General features: G+C 36.9%; 1 protein-coding gene across 8 annotated transcripts in view; it reads right to left on the bottom strand.

Annotated features, from left to right (window-relative positions):
* Nucleotides 1-335: 335 nt before the first annotated feature.
* The window catches only part of SOX6 (SRY-box transcription factor 6), a 373,678-nt gene continuing 351,197 nt past the window's right edge, over nucleotides 336-22,816 (bottom strand). For 5 of the 8 annotated variants that reach the window (XM_032112416.1, XM_032112422.1, XM_032112419.1 and 2 more), the window contains 3 exons: nucleotides 17,248-17,481; nucleotides 14,470-14,686; nucleotides 336-7,292 (listed from right to left, as the gene is read on the bottom strand). In XM_032112416.1, coding sequence (XP_031968307.1) covers nucleotides 6,989-7,292; nucleotides 14,470-14,686; nucleotides 17,248-17,481 — 755 coding nt within the window. In that variant the 3' untranslated portion in view covers nucleotides 336-6,988. Of the gene's footprint in view, nucleotides 7,293-10,174; nucleotides 10,232-14,469; nucleotides 14,687-17,247; nucleotides 17,482-22,816 lie in introns of those variants that run through there. The other 3 variants (XM_032112420.1, XM_032112421.1, XM_032112424.1) reach the window with 2 other exon arrangements.

Genomic DNA, 22,816 nt, shown 5'->3' with positions numbered 1-22,816 from the left:
TTTCTACTCACTAAATATCCTTCTGTGATTATGTTGCTACCAACAGCACTTCCTGCACACAAAATTGACAGCAGTCAGTGCGTATTGTCAAATTAGGTTGGTTATCACACGTGTCTTTTACAGCATACAGTGTTAATGGATTTCAGAGGCTGATAAATGCCTTCATAGACTAGAAAGGCGTGCGGAAAACATAAGATCTGGAAAATTCAGTCACCAAATTTACAGGAGGCCAGCTAAACAGGCCTCGTTGCATTTTCCCATCAACTCATCATAGTCAGTCTTCAATACTAAATTCAAAGGAATAAGGGATGCATAGAAGAAGTCACACACACATCTCATAAAACAAAATTTATCTTTAATTTGTAAGTGTCAACAGCAGTACAAAAGATGGAGTGATGGTGAATAGATTAAGGGTAGAGAGGACAGTCTTGAGGTAAATGAGCATAAATAGGCAGTCTTATAGACACTCCCCTGAGGGGTCTAAACCCCTATCATGGCATATACTGTATCACCCAAGGATGACATGTTTAACATATCAGGAAAGCACCTTGTGCAAAAAAAAAAAAAAAAAAAAAAAAATTTAAAAAATCCCTCCCACCCGAAACATGTAGGTAAGGTGCCAACGTACACCAGAACATACTGTATATGGACAGTGTCTTTCAATTTTGTCTTTTCCATCAATAACTGAGGCAGAGGAGGAGAAGACTCTTAAAAGTACCACTGAAAGATTATTTAATATTTAATTTACCTCACGTCAATACTGCACAACAAAATCCAAGAAGTCTGTTTATGCAATGAAGCAGAGCTAAGAATAACTATTCTCTTTTTTAATCTGAGAACAGATTTTTTTCTTAAATCAATATCCTTAGCAAACTTTTTTCTTTCTTTTTTTTTTCTTTACTGTATCAAGAGGAGAGTGTGAGATGTGATGGCAACCTTTAAGTTCATTTAAAAACTTTACACTGGACTGTACAAGATTTTTTTGATAAACTATTTACATTTTCAGACTTTAAAACATATTCAAAGCAGCAATAGACACTAGTTTTTCCTCTAAACGCCCAAATAATTACCGGCCATGGGCCCAGGTAGGTACCTGCACTGTATATAGAATTTCTACAAAGAAAACCTGCCCATTAAGTAGCCAGTGGGTGTTAAACAAGCAGCCCTCGCCAGTAAGAGCTGCACCCACGGTGTTGCTATAGGAATCAAAGCATAGTACCTTGACAAGAGAGTCTCAGTTGTCCCAACAGCTCTACACAAACTTTACAATTTGAAACAGCAGCTAGCATGTCAGTCCAGCATGTCAGTGAATTGTGCTGATTAAATTAACATAGAGTACAATCTCACAATATACATCACAAACAAATTACAATGTCAGGAAATAAGAGTTACAGTAAGATAAGTTATGTAGTAACAGCTTATAAGCTTGTCTTAATGTAATAAAAAAATTTTTACATGGGAAATACAATAATGAATGAACATAAATGCTAAGCATTCTAGTTTGCTACAAGCTGAAGAAGGGTACAAGAAAAAAAAAAAACAACATTGCTTTCTGGAAAGCAAAACACAAATGACAAAGGAAGACAAACGGAGAATGCACACTAGCAGGTCTGCAATGTGCAGCATACAAACAGTTAAATATTTGCACATTCCCCATACTCCAAGAGCACCAAGGACCTCACTTGTGGTTTTTAGAAAGCGGAAATTACAAAGCAAGCCACGTCACTAAGTTGCTTTATAGCTTTCATATTGCCATAAATACCAATTTGATAAGTTTTCCTTTAGCCCAGTTCACCCCACCCTACCCCTTTTTACCCAGCGTGTGAAATCTCAGAATACTTCTTTGTCACCATTTCCAACAATTCTGGTAGTTAAAAAAGGGTGTTGGATTAAAATGAAATAGTTTTGCATATACACTGGTTTTTTTCCCTTCTGCAGGACGTTGCAGTATATCAAAAATGTAGCTTGATCTGAGAAAAAACACAGATTTTGATGGGTTGTACCAAAAAAGTTTAGAAGAAGGGTTTTTTCAAGGAAAAAGTGTTTTGTAAAGATCAAATGAGGTCATATAATATTATTCTTTTAAAAGAACATGCTTAAGTGCCATCTTGAATCTTAAAAAAGCATGCAAAACACCAAGGGGTCCAAGCCCATCCATTAACTTCTCACAAAAACATGAAGAACTCTATCATACATCCTGCTGGCTGCATCTCCAGTGCAGTTGTTCTTACTGTGGCCCTGGCTCAGCAAAGTTCACTCCACTTAACACCAACACTGCACTGGTCCTCATGACCACTGTGGAAGTACTAATATGCTTCATGTTAAGCAGGCATGTAAGTGTTTTGCTGGGGCAGGATGGGGTCTTAATGCTGTAGAACATTTTGCTAGGAGATCTTTTTGAAATGCCATGCCTTTGATGTGACCAAAAAACAAAATCCAGAAAGCCAACCCAGAGATTAGATGGCACTGGGAGGTGGCTGTGTTGTGTTTTTCCAAAGCAGAAACTGCCCACAGCTGGCTGTTGTATGCTTTGCACAGGGTAGTGTGTTTGTTTGGACTAATGCTGCTGTTGGGTTTGCATTTCCACCCCAGAGCCATCCCATCTTTTCCCTCCCCCTACCTCACGCTGCACCTGAGTACACTGATTTAGGAGCATATTGAGGTCCTGTGAATGCTCAGCAGGTGGTTTCACAAGCTAAATGGTGATGCCCAAACATACAGGCAGACCAGAATCTGGCCAATTCTTCAGACTTGTTTCTGCATGTAAACCTGAACCCTGGAAAGCAGTATGGTTTCCATTGGGACCTTTCTCTTCCATTTTTATAAAATAAGATGTGGACTATTCTAGTTGGGTATCAGACTGTTTGGGGAGTCTTCTTCTCTTGAATATAAGTATTTAATAATTTCTGAAAAGAAAATATATTGTATCTGTTAATTAAATAAATTGTTCACAGAGAAAATAGTATTACTATATTAGTGCTCCTGAATGGAGTTATTTTTTTCAGATAGTTTCTAAGGGGCCTCAAACACAAAGCTTAAGAAGCAAATCCATGAATCCTCTTTGCGTATTGTGTGAACAATTTCCGTGGTATCATAGCCTAATATAACAATAACAAGATTAAATGAATGTACAACATAAAAGTTTCATATTATGGAGTCTTGCCTGCATTGCAAGGGCCATTTCAGTCATTTTAATCTTTCAGGGATATGCTTTTGACTTCCAAATGCCGTTCTTGTTGAGTAAAATATCTCATTGGTTTTACTTGGATTCAGAAGACTGTGTTTCCCATCAAATGTAGCCAAAATTTGGCATGTTTCATGCATCAACTTTCTAAAAAAGAAGTATTCCCTATTTGTGGAATATGCTATTAAAAATCAGAGAGAGCACAAGTGAGGCATCTTGCTGTCCCAGCTACAGGTCCACAATACTGCACTCACACTGCGGGTGTAAATTCAGCATCTACATGAGGTACAGTGACTTGTCAGCATTTAATATGGACCAACATACACTGATATAGAACAAAAGTAAATACATAACTTATACTTCACTAAGTATCCATGAACAAAAAATAAAATTCTATTTCCTATGTTATATTTACACAATTTAAAAAAAATCTAAAATGAGATGGTAAATTCATCAAAAACTTTGTTTTGAGCTCCGATTAATAAAGTAAAAATGTTGGGTTTTATCCTTATGATTGTCCTTCCTTGATTTCTACTGACATTTTAGAGCCAATGTCGGCTAATAAATAGAATAACACGCTCATAGGCACAATTCAGATTCAAATATGTTCCTCCCATTCCCCTAGCCAGTAAATGCAATTTTCACCAGCTGGCAATTCCTGAACAGCCAGTCATTTTCAAGAATGTGGCTTTAACATACAGAGCATCAGCATTGAGGCAGGGCTGGAGCTAAAACAAAGTGTTCATACATACATGTATTTTGCATAAATAAATGAAATAACAAGACATAAAAATGACTCAAATCCGGCAACTGTGAGGCAGGCCCACACGAGTCGAAACAGATGACTTTTGTTCATGTAGTTTTCGTACAACAGTTTCACATTAGTCAGAAGTGATAAAAAATACCATTTATATCCAGTGCTTATAACACTTACGAAACAACATCTGTGAGTGTGTGTTTTTTTTGTACTACAAGCAAAATCAAGTTTCAGTCCTAAAGAACAGACCTTTGTTCTCCACAAGCCTGCAGAATATTATTTTGGCATGGTCATAAAATTAAAAAAAAAAAAAAAAAAATTAACCAACTAATCTAAATGTTTGCCTTTGTGCAAAAAAATAATTACATAAAATACAATGCTAGCAATACAGCATTCTACCTATGCAACAAAACCAGAAAAAAAAAGAGGCAAGAGAGAAAGAAAGTGACATGGGGGGAGGGAGAGATACTTTTAACTGGAGAATTATGTAAGACATTAATAAATAGTCTTTTTTTTTTTTTTTTTTTTTTAGGAAATAATGATGTCCTCCCCCCAATCTGAGCTGAATGTATTAAAACCAGTTCAACTTCCCAAGCTATTTTAAGAACAAAAACCACTTTCTATCAGTACCTTAGCCAGCTTAAAGAGGACGCTCACCAGCTAATGACACAGCATATGCCTTTAAAGACTTGGCTAGACCAGTTTATTGCTTATTAGACATGGACTCAGAACACATTTAAATAAATATTAAAAATATAGCTTTTTTTTGTTCCAAATTACAAAATGGTCAGAGAAATTTGACCATTGTGTTTCTATGCCATTATCTTAGTAAATTGTCCTGTAAATTGAACAATCTTCTTTGTCTTGGGGGTCGTTCTCTCACATAGAAACGTGATTCCTACAGTGGCAAAAATGGCCATTTCTGACAGAACAGGTGTTAGTGGGGCTGTGAGGAAGAGGACTGCTCCTCCAGAGAGCTTCGTGTCATTGCAGCTCACGAGAGCGTCTGCAGGACAGGATGCACGAGGACAGCCAGACTAACACCAGGCTCCTTGTGTCATCTGGGCCTGAAGCAAAACCTGCACAGCTCTCTGGGAAGATGCTCCCAAACTTCCAGAGGAGCTGCTCTAGGCCCACTGGTACCTGCCAGCCCGAGCCTGAATTTATCACCAGTGTGCTGAACACATCCAATTCCAAATAAAAGTTGAGGGAGTTGAGGAGCTTCAGCACACTTATTCATCAGGCCTCTTGGAACTGTATATACATATATATATACAGTGATCTATTTGTGAACAGGAGTGGAGTATGAGGGAAAAAATGAAGGCAGTTTCTCCTTCGTCTTTAAAATCTAATGGATTCACAATCTTTGAATGCCTTTCTCCTGTATTTCCCAGAATTTTCTCCAGTAATTGCATTGTTTCTAGAAGTAATACAAACAGAAATTTTTGTTTCTATAGCACCTTACGTCCAAAGATCCCAAAATGCTTGACAAGTCACATTCCCACACAACTAATATACAATATTTTTGATGACCCATTTTCCCACCTTTGCAATTAGATATTTGAGTGGCCTTCCCTCCCCCACTTGGAGTCTCACAAATAAATCACTGCATGAATACTTAAGGTAGCCCAGTTCCTTCAGGTGGCAATAGGAACATGATGTACAGAGCCATGATTTGCCACAGGATTCCTCAGGCCCTAAAAATTCAGCGTGGTGGACTCTAAATGCAGTTTGGATTTTACATCTGCCCTTGCTGTCTAAGTATAGAGGTTTATAACTATAAACACATTTTTAGGGATATTTGTACGCTATGTACATATAAAAGTACTCACTTTATTTTGCAATACATATAGCAGAGTGTTTCCAAGTGCTCCTTGAACATACAGTGTTAGAGGAACAAGTGAATCTCTCATTCATAAAAGTCATGTTCATTTTAGTAGCAGGTGCACTTTTATTTTCATATACCTGTGTGATTTAGGGAAGGGGAAAGAAGAGGCTCTTTAAAATATCAATGAGGAATTGCAAGTGTAATGCCACCAACTGTACTTTTAAAAATAAATATTAAGTATTTGGACCCTTGACATTCTGGAATGAATAAATTATTTAAGAGAAAATGTGTTAAGACTGAATGCAAGGGTTAAAAGCAAAGGGGTAGAGAATGTAATCAGAGGTGGCCTCACACTGCTAAGACAGGCCCGTCCATAGCTGGTGATTGCTCTTTTGTGCTTACTTAAAATTTCACACTAATGGCACATTAAGAGGCAAAAGCAATTGGGCACATGCACTATGGCAACCATGTTCACTAATTAAGAATATCCTGTCTCCAGATTCCTGAGTACTTTACCATATTCTGGAAAAAAATTAGGTTTTATATATAATTTTTTCTTTTTTAAGATGCCAAAGGATTGTCTAAGACTTTACAGTGTCTCCTTTAAGACTTTTTGTTTAAATGTTAAGATTCAAAAGTTATGAAAAGTTTGGCACATCAGAAGTTCAGCTATACATATGGAAAAAAATGGAATTCAGAGACTATTTTTTAAAGACGAGCTATGATGCACAGGTGTGCACACTTGCGGACTTGTTCTGTTTCACAATATGAAATCTGCAGTTTTTGTTTTCTAAAATAATCCAGAATAAAAACACATTCACAACCTGTAGGCTGGCACAGCATACCTGAGTGAGAATGTATAACCCCCATCTAAAACAGTAACTTAAACCTTTATCAGCATCCAAACGGAAAAAGACAAAAGGTAAGACTTGTAAGACAGCTATTGATTCATATAGGTTTTCAAGTCCTGATGTCTGATATTTATGTCTTCATCTAAATTAAAAAAACAAAACAAAACAAAAACAAAACAAAAAAAAAAACCCAAGTTCATGAAAAATTAGGGAAACAATCTGTCTCACACGATAAGAAACATTTAAGACCATTCTGCTGATGTAACTGTAGGAGCCACACATGCATGCAGGCTCTTTAAGAACTTTTGTTCAAAAAAACCCCAAAAAAACCCAAATGAGTCTGAGTACTTTAATTCTGTGAACACTCCTCAGTTGGCACTGACTGTCTCATGGGCTTCGTTTTCACTACTATAGTCTGATTTGGGATCATCCTCATAGTCCTCGTACATTTCTATTTCATCCTCTCCATTTATCATTTCGTTTCCAGGAAGGCTTCCGCTGTCCGTCTTCATACCATAAGTGCTCTGGATGACAGGGATGCTGGGCTCAGGGCTGGCAGAGGTGCTGGAGCAATCTGATGTCATCTGAGGGGACGGCGTGGTGGTTGCCATGGTAATAGCACCGGGATAGACAACTCCTGTTCCCGTGGTGATTGGAATCTGAGGCTGTTGCCTGGAAGGAAAAATAAGAAGGAAACGTCTTTTCATGTGTTTAGAGGAGGGAAGACCTTCTGCAAGTCCAAAGGAAAGAAAAGCTGGTGGTTTCCTAGACAGACTGTAGGTATTCCTCTGGGCTCATAGGCCAGTCCTCTATGGTATTGGTTCGTCTCATCTCCCCCAAAGGACAACTGGGAAGTGAAGTGTTTTCACTACCAGACATTCTTGCATGTATTTTATCCGTCTGTTGAAACCATAATATGAACTAGCACTTGGAGAGAGACCATCAAAAGGCTTCACGCACCTGTGTGATACCTGCCTGCTGCTGATACAACATGTATCCAAAATCTAAACCCTCTAAACTGATGGCAAGAGCTTCTGTTAATGAGAGACCTCGAGATTACCTGCAAGTACCTAAAATGGCAGACAAACCGTAAGCATCTAATTTACTATGTAAGTGCAAGGTAGATTCCTACATCACTTAGACATTCTTCTGATATTTTATTGCTGGCTTTTGACTTTTATTTGGATCCATGATCAGAATGCCATTTGCTTTTTAGGATTTTATGTATAAAACTGGGGTTTTGAAGTAAAGTACTTGATAAAAAAGAACAAATCTTCTCTGGAAGATGCTGATATGTATTGACTAGTTATTGAACATATATACCTACTTGCATAATCTATTTAAAGAATCATACATTTCAATGTATTCCCAACCTTCTTCAGAGCAATAGCAGCAAACTGTTATAGAATTTTAGCAGCAGAAACTGTCAGATGTGTTTGAATGGTCTTATTAATCTGCAACTTTTTGACCACTGCGTCATTCTATACTAAATTCAGAAAGACATTTCATACACCAGTCTCACAAATTCCTAATCATTAGTTATATCAATACGCAAAATAATGTCAAGCTTATTTACTAAACCTTAAATGTTGAGTCTTTATTGTTCATTGGTCAAACTCTAATTATGACAAATATCACACTAGAGAGTTACTGGGACCCTGAAGTCCTTCAAGTTTGGGTACCGATACAGTGAAATCATGAACACTGTGTGTAACATACCATTAAAATAGCTTGTAGTCCTGCCATGGCTGGTACTGCTAGCCTGACTCTTACAGCCTCTGCACAGCTTGAGAAATTCAAACATCTGTTGTGTAAGTCTCGTACACCTGGCTAGCAGCGAGCAAAAACGCAGTAATTCATTTGACACAGTCATTATACTCCTGTTTGCAAATGATGATTTGCAGATGATTTACAAACAGCTTGGGATTTTTCACTAAATTTTCACTTTTTAAATGGTCTGATAAATGTTCTGTGAAAACAATTTCAGCCAATGTATTTGCTTGCAAGTGATTTTCTGCAAACATCTTTCAATACTTTAACCATAAAATTGAACACCTACCTCACATGGGAACATTTCTGGTTTAGGATTGCATGTTTTCAGGAGTATAAACTATTACTGCTAAAAACCCACATGTATCTCCTCCACAACTTTTAGATGCAGAAAATGTTCACATTAATTAATGTTTCCACAAAGCAGAGGAAAAAGAAACATGCACATGGTCAACAGAAAAAATTTACATAGTTGTCAGCAGGCCATACACACTTAATTCTTTCTAAAACTGCTGGTACTAATCTTTCACCGGCATTTCTTAAAATAAATAAATTCACAAAACAAAACACCACCAGTTGCTCATCAAAGAACACCATAATACCAATGCCAAACGATGCTTTGAGAAAAGTTTTCACAACTCCAGTAACAGAAGTTGTAGAACCTACTCAAGGAATGACTGAGCCCAAGCTGCTGTGTTACAGATGACATTAAGTATCGGAACACTAATATCCACCTCTACACCTCCCCCCACAAAAAAAGTTTGTATTTTTTCAGAAGCAAATTGCCTTTTTACAAGCAGCAAGAACAATTTTAAAAGTCTGCTAACGACAATGCTGTGACATATGTTGGTGGTTATCAGTGTTCAGGCCTAAAGGACAGACTAAGAAATCCTGGTATTCTTGCAAATGCTTATCAAGTCAGCAGAACTCTTTTGCACATCCACATTTTCGTGGGACGGGGTACAGCTGCCCAAGTACAATCCATTTCAAAATATAAAGCAAGGAGGTCTTCTGAGCCTAAAGAAGCCAAATTTACAGAGGTACTTTTTACTTAAGAACACACCAAACAAATGCATGACGAACTACAGAATGAATCTAATTGTCAAAGATCTTGATTGGTGTAACAGGAAAGTTAAACGCTTACCGAATTTGTCATTCATAAATGCAATCCTTTTTTACATGTTAAACAAAAGTCAGACATGCTGTGCATGCCTGCTGCTGGCTGGGTAATAACTTTAAATTACCTATATCTCACTGTGGAACTGTAAACATGTGGTAACTGTACCACCTAATTGGAAAGGGTCTCAAATTGCTACCCATTTGCTAGCAAAAAATTTGCTAGCGCTTAAACATGGGCACCTACACACCCCCAGTAACTGGAAACCTACCTTTGATTTAATACCTGTTATTATTTAGAGCTGATCAGGTTGTCACTGTAAATTCTGCTCTAGTTGCTACATTACGTCCCAGAAAGCCTTATTTTAAAATATCACAAACTATGTGGATGGCATGGGTTGCTGGAGATGAGTGTTACCATTTCCTAAGTAATTAAGTTCTTGGGGGGAAGAAAACAGAGCATTTTAGATTACCACTACTATCCCTGAAAGGAAGAGTTGGAGTTTCTAACCTACAACTCTGGCCATTATGTTTTCTTTTATTTATAGGTCTTAGAGGCATTCATGTTAATGGAGTCTTTTACAACATTAAATTCCACGCATTTAATCATTGCCTCTAGCTAGAGTTTTACCAATCATAGAACCTTGGAGGGGGGACATAAAAACATACTTTACCTGCAAGCTACAGGTTACAATTCAGCTCAGTTGCACATGGAAGTTTTCTGCCTGTTAAAATTTCCAGAAAGCAACATTAATCTTCTGATCTCTTCAGATCCGTGGGGAATGGTGGCACGTGGCTAAGTACCCTGGCTTCAAACCACTCCTGTCTCCACCATCTTCTCTTTGACAAAGAAATCCTTATGTGGACAATTACTAGGGGTCACTCTCCTCTGCTCTGCCAGCACTGACAGACAACATGTCTGTCCGCTCTGGGGCAAAAGATTTGGCCCAAAATGTTTAAATAAATATAAAAATAGAAGTAACATGAAAATTCTTAGACAGACTGACCTGCTCACAAGTTTGTGGCATTAATATTAGGATTTTTCTGGAGAATGTTCCACTTTTGACTTTTGCCAAACCAGCTAAACATTTAAATTGGCAAATTACCATTGTTTTCTGATCCCTTCCCAACCATTTTCTGACAGCTCTTTAAATGACTGAAGCAAAAATTGATTGCATTAAGGAAAATGCTCATATGCTGCACAGCCCTGAAACTTACATTCCCATAAGGAATGAAATAACAGTAAATCTCACAAAAGCACCCATTGTGTACTTCCTTTAAGTTCAAGCTACAGGAGTATAATATTACAGACTTATTCAAAACCATAGCCTAGCAACATTCCGACTATGTGTGTACAGTAGTTATAAACACTATAAAGGCTTTATTCTAAACATCTTACGCTGGTAAAGCACAGAAAAAAATTACTGCTTACATCATTTTGCAGAGAAATGTATATAGCATATACTTGTATTTAGAGTGTATTAGACTGTAAAAATGACTGAGCAATGAATTATCTTTGTAAGACAAGGCAACAAAAGGCAGACTCTTAACTTAAAATGTCTGAATTTATGGTTTATATATGATCCATTTGTTAGCTCACATTTATTTATGCATTACAAAAAACTACTATGGAGGATAAATTGTAAATCACTTGAAGTCTGTTTGGGATTAACTTATGCTGAAGATATCATTCACAAGTTCCATTAATAATTTTACTATTAAAAATAACTCAATTAAAGACATAGCTGGCTTCAGATTCAACTTCCACTAGACTGAAGCCAGCAATTTGTGAATATACTCTGCATTAAACATGAATTATTTCTGTATATTATTTGCCTCATTTGGAACAAAATTCATTCATGTAGGGGTGCAATACACTACGCACATCGTAAGTTCCACTCTGCTCTTTAAAATACTTGGCAGTTCCTAGATTTTGTCTATCAAATAAATAACATTTATCTGAAAACATTAATTTCCTGCCCAATTTATTCCAAGAAATCTTCACTCTCATTCTTTGGAGGCTTTTCTTCAAAAATCAGAACAGAACCTGGCCATTCATTAGCTTATTTCTCTATTTTATTTTAAATCCTGGCTAGTTTGTATACTGAGATTCTTTAAACTCCCTTTGTGCATCTTACCAAAGTTTATCAAAGATTGTGGCTCATGGAAGTGAGCAGTGTGAGCCTTTTGCACCAAAAAAGTTTGAGCCAGGGGAGAACTCTGTATTTGTGGTGGGGGGTTGTACCCATAACAGAATTATCCTATGTCAGGCCGTGGTTCACCTAAGGAAGTCTGACAGGAACTAGCCTTTACTGGATTGACTAAAACATAAATGTACATTTGGTATAAGAAAAATGCAAACACAATTATGAAGAAATATACCTTTTCTGGCTTTTTGCTGTTTTCTCTAGCCACCTGTTTTGAATGTGTATCTGACTTTTCACACGTCTCCTACTCATCTTTTTATTCTGTGATGATATTTTGTTGCCATTTTGGCATCCCCATTCCCAACTTAATTGGTTTGTTCTTTAAAAAAAAAAAAAAGGCAACAAAAAACCCTAGCGGTACTTCAAGCAATATGAAGCACTTGGCACATTTCACTGGAGTCTATTTTGTACTTTTATTCTCTATCTTCCACTGAAATATTTACTGTAAACACAGAACATATTCAGTCTGAAAAACCACATTTGTCTCTTATTTCACTGTGAAAAGGAAACAGCATCTCAACTCTCACGTCTGCAGTTCTGAAGGACGATTTATGTTGTTCCATCAAAACAGTGGAAAAATAACGGGGGTGTGAGGTCAGTTAGGAAAACTATTCCACCTAAAGCTTTATGTAATATTTACGTTAAATACAGGGAAGAGTAAGCTTAAGAAGTTGATGGGCTCAGTTACTGTGTTTCACTTAGTTATAATATGATTTGAAAGAAATGTTGCTTTTCATTACTTAGTAAACTATTCTGCTGAGACAAACGATTCCATGTTTTATGTTTCAGTTCAAAAAAGATGTTCTAGTCTGGTTTTTTTTCACTAATTTTACTTGGTGTCTTCCAATAAGTTTGTTTTAAATTATTCTTGAGCGAAAAGGGGAATTTGGGACAACCGTGGGAAGTCACAGGGAAGTATGAAATAATTTTTTTTAAATCCCAGCCTGTGATTCCTCAGGACCAAAATCTGTATTCACATTGAACAGCAACATGGATCTCATTTCACCTTTAGTGAATGCATCCGTTAGACTTCATATTCCCTTTTCCATCACTTGCACAACTAAAAGTCATCAGTTTTGGTAATGTCCAGTGCATCATCATATAACTGCACAGAGGTAGTTTACTTTAAACTTCTTCAATATTGATAGAACATGGTGAAGTGGACTTAGCATAAATAGGAATTGGAACCAATCCTTTAGAAAAATGGTGACATTCTCACTGTCTTTGTGATCATACTGTTGGATATATGAGTTACATTTAGGTTGTGCCAGTCTAGTTTTGAATAGCTTTTAGTATACATATTTTTAATAGAAATATCACTCTTTAGGTAGGCACTTTTAGAAGATTCTTAAATCTGTCCTCCATGTTTGCTCCCCTATTTAGCCACGAGTTTGAATGTGTAAAATGCTACTGCTTAATACTGTTTTGAATTAGCAAACAATTCTCAAATTGTTCAGACTGCTGTTTTGGCATTTCTTTTGCATTTCTTGTCTAGATGTGATTTGGTCTGTCAATCTGCTTTGGAAGACATAAACTAGAATTTCGTTCCCTTAATCTGAATATAATTTGTGATGTGCAGTATAAACTCACATTTCTATTTAGAGTCTTATGTGCAATTTTGATGGAAGACTATTAGTAAACAATTTCCCTTAGACTGAAGAATAAAAAAACAATGTCATAACTATAGACTGGAAAGATATTTCAAGATATCAAAACCACTTCTATTTACTGATTGAAGAAAGAGCCCACATTGTTGCAGGCTGTACCACAAAATAATTGACTGCAACAGGAGTTCTGCATCCCAAGCCAAAAATGAGGGCACATAATCGACGTCAAGGTCAATTATCTGGTAGTGAAGTAACCAACAAAAGGAGACTATTGTGATTAGAGAAATAAGCAGAACATTGGGAATTTGGAAAGGCTGGCACTGGAGACAGCTTTTAGACTCTTTGTAAATCACCAGAAACATTGTGTTAGAGCACTGAGCATCACAGATTAATTCATAAAAAAGAAAAAAAAACAGGAGAGAGAAATCAGTTATGGTGCAGTTGTTTCTCTGGACTTTTGTTATCTTTAGCCTGCTGATGTTTCATAGTGCTGCTTTCTCTGCTGAACATTAGAGGAAATACCGCTAAAAACACACACAATGTTCTTAAAACTGTGCCAGGATCTTTTTGAGCCATATATTTTGGGTTATAAATCTACCCAGTCTATCTATGCACTACTTGAAAGACTCTTTCTAAAACTTACTTTTCAAAAAATATTTTTTTCCACACTTCTATATATAACAAAATTCCTAGTAGCTTCGTACCATGATATCATTCATTCATGTGAGTTCCTCACACAACTGCTATTATTCCTCTGCCTTTTCCCCCTCTCCTGATTCCTTATTCTACAGAGGAATAATCCTTTGTGGTTTTCTCTTTGTTCTTCTCTTAATTTAGGAAACGATGCTGGAGTCATTACTAACCCAGAATGGATTAGCTTACTAAAAACTCACAAAAGACATGATTCAAACCTTTCAGGCTAATGAGAAACAACTTCTTTTGACTGTAAAGAATTCCATGATCAGTCTCATAATCAGCATTCAGTGGCAAGCTGATAGCTCCATATTCCATCTTATGTTTTTAATAAGGTCTTACCGGTTCAAATCCTTTCCTTCTAAATGACATTAGTCAGTGACTTAAACAGATAAGTCTATTTGGTTTCAAACAACGTGCTCTGTCTTGGAAAACAATTACAGCGATTGTACTCACCCTACAGTAAAAAACTGCCTCATCTCCTGTCTTCGAGACCTCATCAGTTGCTTGTATTCGCCAATACGCAGTTTCTTCCCATCCACAATGCAGGTACGTTTTGGTCGAGGTTTGTATTTGTAATTAGGATACTTTTCTAGGTGGATTTTACTTAGTCGTGCCTGCTCTTCGTAATAAGGTTGTTTCTCTTGATTTGACATGGACTTCCAGCGAGATCCTAATGACACAAAATGTTAGTGAGTGCTCAAGTAAAGCAGGTTTAGCCTTACACATACACCATTCAACATGCCTTCTCACCATAATAAATTTTAATTAAGATAGTTAAATAAATTGATTTAAATTTACATCACTCTGCACATATATTGGCTTGCACAACCTGAGACACCTTAAAGGAACCCTGACTTTCAGATATTGCTGCAGACCAAGCATATGTAAATCTCAATTAAATAGGTGCACTTAAAATCAACAGTTATGTCTCAAAATCTCAGCCTCGTGCTGCAAAACAGACTACTTAATTTTTTTACAACAAGAGCATTAATCTGTGAGTAATTCCATACCTCTGTAATACCACGCACAGTATGATGGTTAAGGAAAGTCTGCAGCCATACTTTCACTGTTAAAAGCCTAATACATTGCCTAGGGACACAGGCGTCTTTGATATTTTTATGAGAATTTAGTTTATACACTCCAGCTAATAGATATTAACAACTTGTTATGTGGCAGGAAAAAAGGATCAAACCTTATAGATTCAGCAAAGTTATGAACAATCCCTTGCTGTCTGCGTGTTTTAAATTTACTGAACTTCTGATATAAGCTTGGCATAATACTGATACTTATTTTAAATCCTATTATGCATATTATTTTCTGGCCAGATGTAATAAGCACACAGAACTGAATAGAGAAAGTTACATTTCACAAACTCACACTGGAAAGATAAAAAGTAAAAGAGAAAGCACATTGTAACTATATACACCTCTTCAGGTCCTGTAAACTCTCATTGAAAGCTGCACCAAAAAAAAAGTTTAAAAAATTAACACAGTGTACACAGGAAGAGGCAAAAGTATTCAGATCTCTTGTATTGTCTGTAAGGAGCTATCTAAACACTTGAATAGAGACAGGAATAAGAAATGCAGAAAATAGCTTTTTGGTGTCTTTTAGATGAATAAAACGATTACAGCTGTGGTGAACGTGGGTGGAAGCTATTCTTTTACCAACATTTTTCATACATCAACAAATGGAAAAGTTGTATAAATATTATCTGTAGCCAGCAATATTCTGTGTCAGTTCTAATATTTCAGTCTCTTTTCTCATTGTCCTGGAAAAGTTGCACAGATATTATATGGACATAGACTTATTTGTGGCAGAGCAGATACTGACAGGTTAATTCCATGGTTAACAAACACTCAATTGCTGGCACTTCTGAAATATTTATGCTGGAAGTTTACATTTTAATGAATACAGTTACTATGCTCCTAATAGTTTTTTTCACAGAATGCACACAAATAATATAGATTCCCTACAGCTGCCAACACTGAAACAGTGAAGGTTTTATACAAAACTGAAAGGCTATTCATACAACTCACTTATATGGTAGACAAAAATATGAGAACTACTAAGAAAGATTTTGGAAGTTTTAGGACAAAGTAACATTTATTTCTATGTATTCTTGCCTCTGATTGAACTAACATGCAACAAACTTTGCTAAGAATGTATTTGAACTCAGAGTTTACAATAAAATGATTACAGAGGAAACTTGATTTTTACTTTTATTTATTATGAGCTACATTTGGAATCTGTCTTTCACTTCAAAGACTCAAAAAGCAAATATAGGTTTTAACATTTCACCACTCATTCGCACGTATGTTTCTAATTCTCTCAAGGGGTCTTAAAAAGCAAATCAAAATTTCTCAAAAATGAGTCCATTTATTTGCACAGTGGCAAAATATAATCCATGGAATATTCCCCAATTGTCCCAATCTATACAAATTAAATATTAACTAAGGTGTCTTTTACCTAAGCAATATTTTAACTGCATGCTTCTAGTGGTTAGTTTTTTGAATATTGCAACATTTTGAACCAAACATCATTTTGGATGTGAGGTTTGCATGTACAGGTCTTTTGAACTATGCCGGGTTTCCTTGACGTTGCACTGTCTGACATAAACCTTTGATTTTGAACTTTTTTAACTTTATCCCAGTATTTATTCTATCAAGTTCCATTTTGCATTCATGTGATTTGTAGTTCAGGTGCATTCTAATGGGATCTAGCAATTAAACCCTTTATGGGGACACACTCTTGCAACAGATTTCACAAAACATTCCTTTTCAATGCTGCTAAGCTTTAAAGCATGTTGTGAGTGCTGTTGAGACTATAACGCATTAGAGAAGGGGCAGAAAGGGAAAAGGAAGGGAATGAAAATTAATATAGTCCATGAATCTTCATTTGTATAAGTTTCAGTAACATCAATTTCGGTGAACATCTCCCAGAAAAAAGGCCTAAAATTAGAGAAGTTCATAGAACTGTAGAATGGTTTGGGTTGGAAAGGACCATAAAGATCATACAGTTCTAACCCCCTGCCATGGGCAGGGACACCTTTCACTCGACCAGGTTGCTCAGAGCTCCATCCTACCTGGCCTCGAACACTTCCAGGAAGGGGGCACCCACATCATCTCTGGGCAGCCTGTGCCAGTGCCTCACCACCCTCACAGTACAGAATTTCTTCCTAATATCGAATCTAAACCTGCCAGCACAACCTGTTGCCCGTTGCCTTGCACTTACCTAGGATTTTGCTGATGTTGGAGTTGTGCATGTCGGGGAAGGCCTGGAGGATTTTCCGGCGCTCATCCTTGGCCCAGACCATGAAGGCGTTCATCGGCCGCTTGATGTGGGGCTCACTGCTGGCACGGCCCCGCGAGTCCCGGTAGACCCGGGCTTCAGCCACCGTGGCCCCTCCTGTTGGCCAACAATAATACTGCTGTAGTTTAGCGGCAGAGCCATTCACTGCTTTACTCCCTGTAATGTCAGGGCAGGAAGAAACAAGATGGATGCAAAGCATTATTACGTGAATTAGGAAAGTGCTTTAAGTGCTGTGCTTATTTTAGCCTCTTTTGCTCTCTGTCTCTCTCTCTCTGCTGCCAGATTTATGAGAGAGAGAGAGAGAGAGAGAGAGAGAGAGAGAGAAGGGACAACCAGTGGTCTCAGTGTAACTGGCCAGGCTTGCCCATCTGAGATGACCCAACATCAAATTGAAGAAACGAATTGCACTGGTATTTCTCCAATTAAGACATGGAGATTTGATAAAGTTTCCATTTGGGACTTTAACATAAAACACATGATCTGAATGCTCAAAAAAACTCACATGAAAGTTACATTTGAGAATCCAAACTTATGTAGGCCTGTTGACACAAGCCGTTGACAATGACTTTGCTGCTTCAGCAGTGAAGCCAAATATTTCATAAAATGGATTATACAGTGCACCAGGTACATGCTGCCTTTTGAATGGATCTGATAACATTTGGAGCTGAATATTTTAAAGTTGCATCTGCTTTGGTTGAATTTTAGATGTGCTTTGGAGCATTTGACCACATATATCTAATATAACTGTCTGCCTCCAACAGGTACCTGCACAGAATCCTGGAGCCTCCGGAGTGGGAGACGAGAACTCCAGCTCCATGCCTGCTGTGCTTTAGTGTATCCCAGCGTCCTGGTTTTTATCTGCCATTAATTCACCTAATGCCAGCCTTAACTGGGTTTTTGAATGCATCCAGCCCTGTTTCTTGACCACAAACAGTAAAGCCTCATGGGGGTTTAGAGTTCACAGAGCTGAAGTGCAGAACTAGTTACTATGGGAGAAACAGATTACCAAGGCATGCCTTTACTGGAAAAAACTTCTGCAATTGTAATGATAATATATGTTTTTAGAGTTATATCTTAGCTATAAAAAAGGCAAAAAGGGTTTACAGTGGGAGACTCACATACTTAGACCTCATCAAACCGATCATATAATTTAATACCTTGAAAAAACAAGATACTTGACAACAAATTAGTACAGCAATAGGTCTCCTTTTTTTATAAACTATTACAGCTACTAACATGAATTTATTTGCCAAATAATATAAGATTAATTCTTTACAGTAAGTAAAACAAAACACTGCCGTTTACTGAATACAGGCACAAGTTTTAGTTGTGCAAAAACCAATTTTCCTAATTCAGAGTGAAAGCATTATATAGGCATACCTTTTTAAAAATTCTATATAAGAAACACATTTACATGAAAAAAGGCCCCTAAAATAGAGGATGCATAACTAATACACTACCTTTTTGCCACCAGGTCCACAGTACATTAATTTCATTTAAAACGCACTGACCATACAGGATAAATTGATTTTGCTTTATATGGTGTTGACAGCCATGTTTATTGTGCAGTGAAATGTAGTGTAGTTTCAAGCTGACTGTATCCATCAACACAGGGCAATATGCTGACTACTGGGCCAGATGAAGACATACATTACTCTGAGAGCAAAACACTCATTCGCATACAGCAGTGTCTTCTCCTGAGGATCACCGGGGTAATTTATGATGCCTCCAATGCCATTACTTTACAACTGACACCAATTTGGCAATTTGTATACTAACATGCGTGCACATAAAAGAGGACAGGTTTGCGGCAAATGTGAGCTGCAAAACTGTTTTAACACTGTTCTAAGTTAAGCACCATGCTACAGGTGTTCTGCATTTACAGGAGGCTGCAGTCAGCTTTTTACTGCAAAAGCAAAGGGCACTTTTGCAGAGGGACCTGCAGGTAGGGCCAGTTTAGAGGCGTGAATGGTTGATGAGGCTCTGTCCATTGCTGCCAGAAGCCTTGGACCACAAACATGTCAAAGGTGTTTTTTGAGAGAGGATGTATTTATTTAGAAACTTCAATAAGTTGCAAACATAGTAAGTCAATACTGAAATATTTGTTGAGACAGATATATAATTCGAGAAAAGTCAAACACAGCATGTAACATGTTGTTCTACCCTTTAAGACAACATAATAAAAATATGTTACTAGTATGTGGGCACTCAGGAAGCCGGTGAAAAAAAAATTAAATTATTATTTATGCGAAAGTTATAATTTCTTATTCAGCTGCTTTACCCACAACAAAGGAAAGACATATTTGAATCCATAGGATGTCTTTCCATCTCTTACTTTCACAAAGGTACTTATTCACTACAGCTAAGGAAGTTTGTCTTTAGCCCTTTCTAACATGATTTTGGACTTTTCAATCCTAATGCAGGTAAAAAGTAGTCTTACTGAGAGCAAGATTATAGGTGGCTTTTAAATCTGTAATTTAGATAGAATGAATTTAATTCTAATATCTAATTTAGATAGAATGAAAATAAACCAACAGAGAAAATAAACCAAAGGCAAAAAATAAACAGAAGGCAGAAAATGACCATAAATAATCTGTTTTCAGAGAAAGGTTATGTCAGAAAACAATTCTTACGTGGAGTAATAAATTACAACCATCCCAAGAAGGTCAACTCTGGCTGCATCCGCTTTATGCAAGTCCATACTTGAAGGACTTGCAAAAACAGCCAAAGAGTTGATGTTCTTTGAGCTTGATCTCTGGGGAAATATTTGCAAGTTGACCTATAGGCTATCACAAAAGCATTTGCAAAATGAATTTCTGCAAATAACTAAAGCAATATAATCTTCATGCTCTTCTGTCTCAGAACCACAGAATTATATTCAGCATATAAAGCATTACAGTAAAATAGTTCTTCTAGCATGGGATTCTACGGGGGGAGCCAGAAGGTCTTGGTACCTTTTCAGATTAGAAATGAGGTGCTAATGATAGAAAGACACGCGCTCAGTGAGGTTTTACAAGTTGAAACACATAAGAACAAGCTTTCAAACTGGTTGTTCTTAGGTACTTCATCCTGTCAAGCAGATATTTTGACATTATTGTGCCCTATAGAAACAATTTCAACAGATCTAACAAAGTAAGGGGTTTTTTCCTATTGTGATAATTATAGTTCATACTGACGGAGGCTGAGAGACACCTGAAACATATAAAGAAAAAAAATAAGCAAGTGCAAAGAAGTAGGTGTTTTACGTCTTTCTGAAAATATTTTCAGGAAATTCTAATAACTAAAATAACAGATAAAATGGAAATGTACCACCAGTGAAGGACAAGATGAGAGAAGGAATTTGGTAATTTTCTCTCTATGGCAACTAGTGCTCTACCTGCCAGTTACTGTTCATACAGCAATCACAGGAGGAGGGATTTTCAGAATTAAGAGCTTGGTCAGAATTTATAATTATTGCAAAAGCAGTACAGTTTGGCTTTCCTAGTGGCTTAGTTGGCAAAGAAGTCTATACTTTGGCCTAAAGACAGGGGCTGTCCTCAAAGTGACACTTTTAGCTTCTGGACGTGTTCACTGCCTTACTTCCTAGATCCTTTTCATTTGCTCAACTTGTTATGACTTCGATGATTTAAAACTAAAAGCAGATTAAAGAAGAATGATCTTTTTTTGTGGATGTATGGATATAACCTCTCTGTGAAAGCTGGATTCCACACTACTCTAGGGGAAATACTGAGGCAAAGAACACCACAATAAATCTAAAAATGCTGCAGCTTCATGAAAATAATTTCAAACACTATTTTCATTTCTAAAGAGATCTCTAGTCAGAGAAAAATAGAAAGATAAAAGAATCTGATCATCAACAGGAAAGATAAATATCCTAATGTGAAATAAATGTTAAGAAACATAAAATAACAATTGTTACATTGTTTATTTATTTATTTATTCATTCATGCCTTTATCTGATTTTCTTACATTTACTGATGAAAAGAATTCTACAGCAGGCACCATCTCTCAGCACGTTTTCTGAAATCTTGGCCATAGTAGGGTTAATCCTACTGTCTTTACTGGGATATGAGTTTACCTTCCATTTTGCACATCATCTACAACAAAACCCAATATGGGGCTTTACATGTTACCAGAAAACAAACAATAGTAGATGTGATAGAAAGGACCAAAAAAAGGCTAAGAAAAAGATGAGGAAAAGAGAGAGAAAAGATGTGATAGCAAAAAGAAAGAGATTTTTATCAGTCACCCTGTTATTCCTTAATTACTCTTCACACTATGGCCATTGATTCATGTTTGAAGTGATACATTTCCCCCGACTTCCCCCAGATAATGAATCTGGCTAATCTAGGGAATATACTGCAGATCGTCTTCCATGGACACACACCAAGATGGGATACATAGAAATAAAGACAATCTTTCTAGGTTCCTGGCATGAAAAGACTGGTTAGTAGTAAAGCTCCTATCATCAGTTATTCATTAAGCTGAGGTGACATATTTGCCTAGTTTGGAAAAGACTGATTGTGACCTCCAAAATACCTGTCCCTGTCTGTGGCAACACAACTAGCACTGCAGAGACCAGATCCTGATAAACATGCAAAAAGGAGTCACTCTTTTACCACAAGAGATGGGTTACTCATAAACATGGACATGCCATAAAAACAGGGAGCATGAAAAACCAGCTTGGCTGTCCCCTGAGCTGCTCTTAACCTGTGTACAGACAAATGCAGCCTTTGTGAAAAATGTAGCAGTATTTAAAATCAAATAGAAAAAGACAAATATGGAAAAAATAGTATGAAAAGAGAAGCTTTGGGAAGCTTAGAACACAAGAGTAGCCATTTAACTAATATTCTGGGTTATCAGTTTTAGAGAAAGTTACAAGAATTACTACTACTACTACTTCACTGTAATCTAAGCAACATGTAGCAGTTGTAGAGTAACATTTATCTGTTTTGCCCCTTTCCTGTCTCTTATTTCTTCATCCCCAACACCATTCAGACTTTCTCATTTTTTATTATCAGCAAGAGAGGCAACATAAATGGGTACCACATGAACTATTGTCTTTACTGGCATGTCTTGTCATCACTGACAAAAAACCCACTTGGAAACACAGCTAGGTTTGGAACAAGGGTGACACAAATGTTCTGTTTGTCAGGCTGCTTTTGTTCCAAATGCTACACAAATATTATTCAGCTGCAATTTGAGCATTGAGCATTTCCTACAGGCTGCATGTCAGTGAATGAATGGGAAGAAAAACTAGGAAAGCCACAAGCAATTTGTTAAATATTGGAATATTTAAATGGCCTCTAAATTTTTTCACCTGCAAGGATTCTGAAATGTGCTAAGTAAATACTAAGAGGTGGGAATATATTGTAGCACAGGTTAGCTACATCCAAGCAACACTTGGTCATGATAAGACTTCTCTTTTTGCTGCTAAGAGACTCCATTCTCTTTAAAACATCAACAAGAAGAACCAACCGGGAATTCCCTA

The sequence above is a fragment of the Corvus moneduloides genome, chromosome 6, assembly GCF_009650955.1.
Source record: "Corvus moneduloides isolate bCorMon1 chromosome 6, bCorMon1.pri, whole genome shotgun sequence".
NCBI classification, from domain to species: domain Eukaryota; kingdom Metazoa; phylum Chordata; class Aves; order Passeriformes; family Corvidae; genus Corvus; species Corvus moneduloides.
The sequence above is the reverse complement of the archived record's forward strand: the minus strand, read 5'-3'. Positions and strand labels throughout refer to the sequence as shown.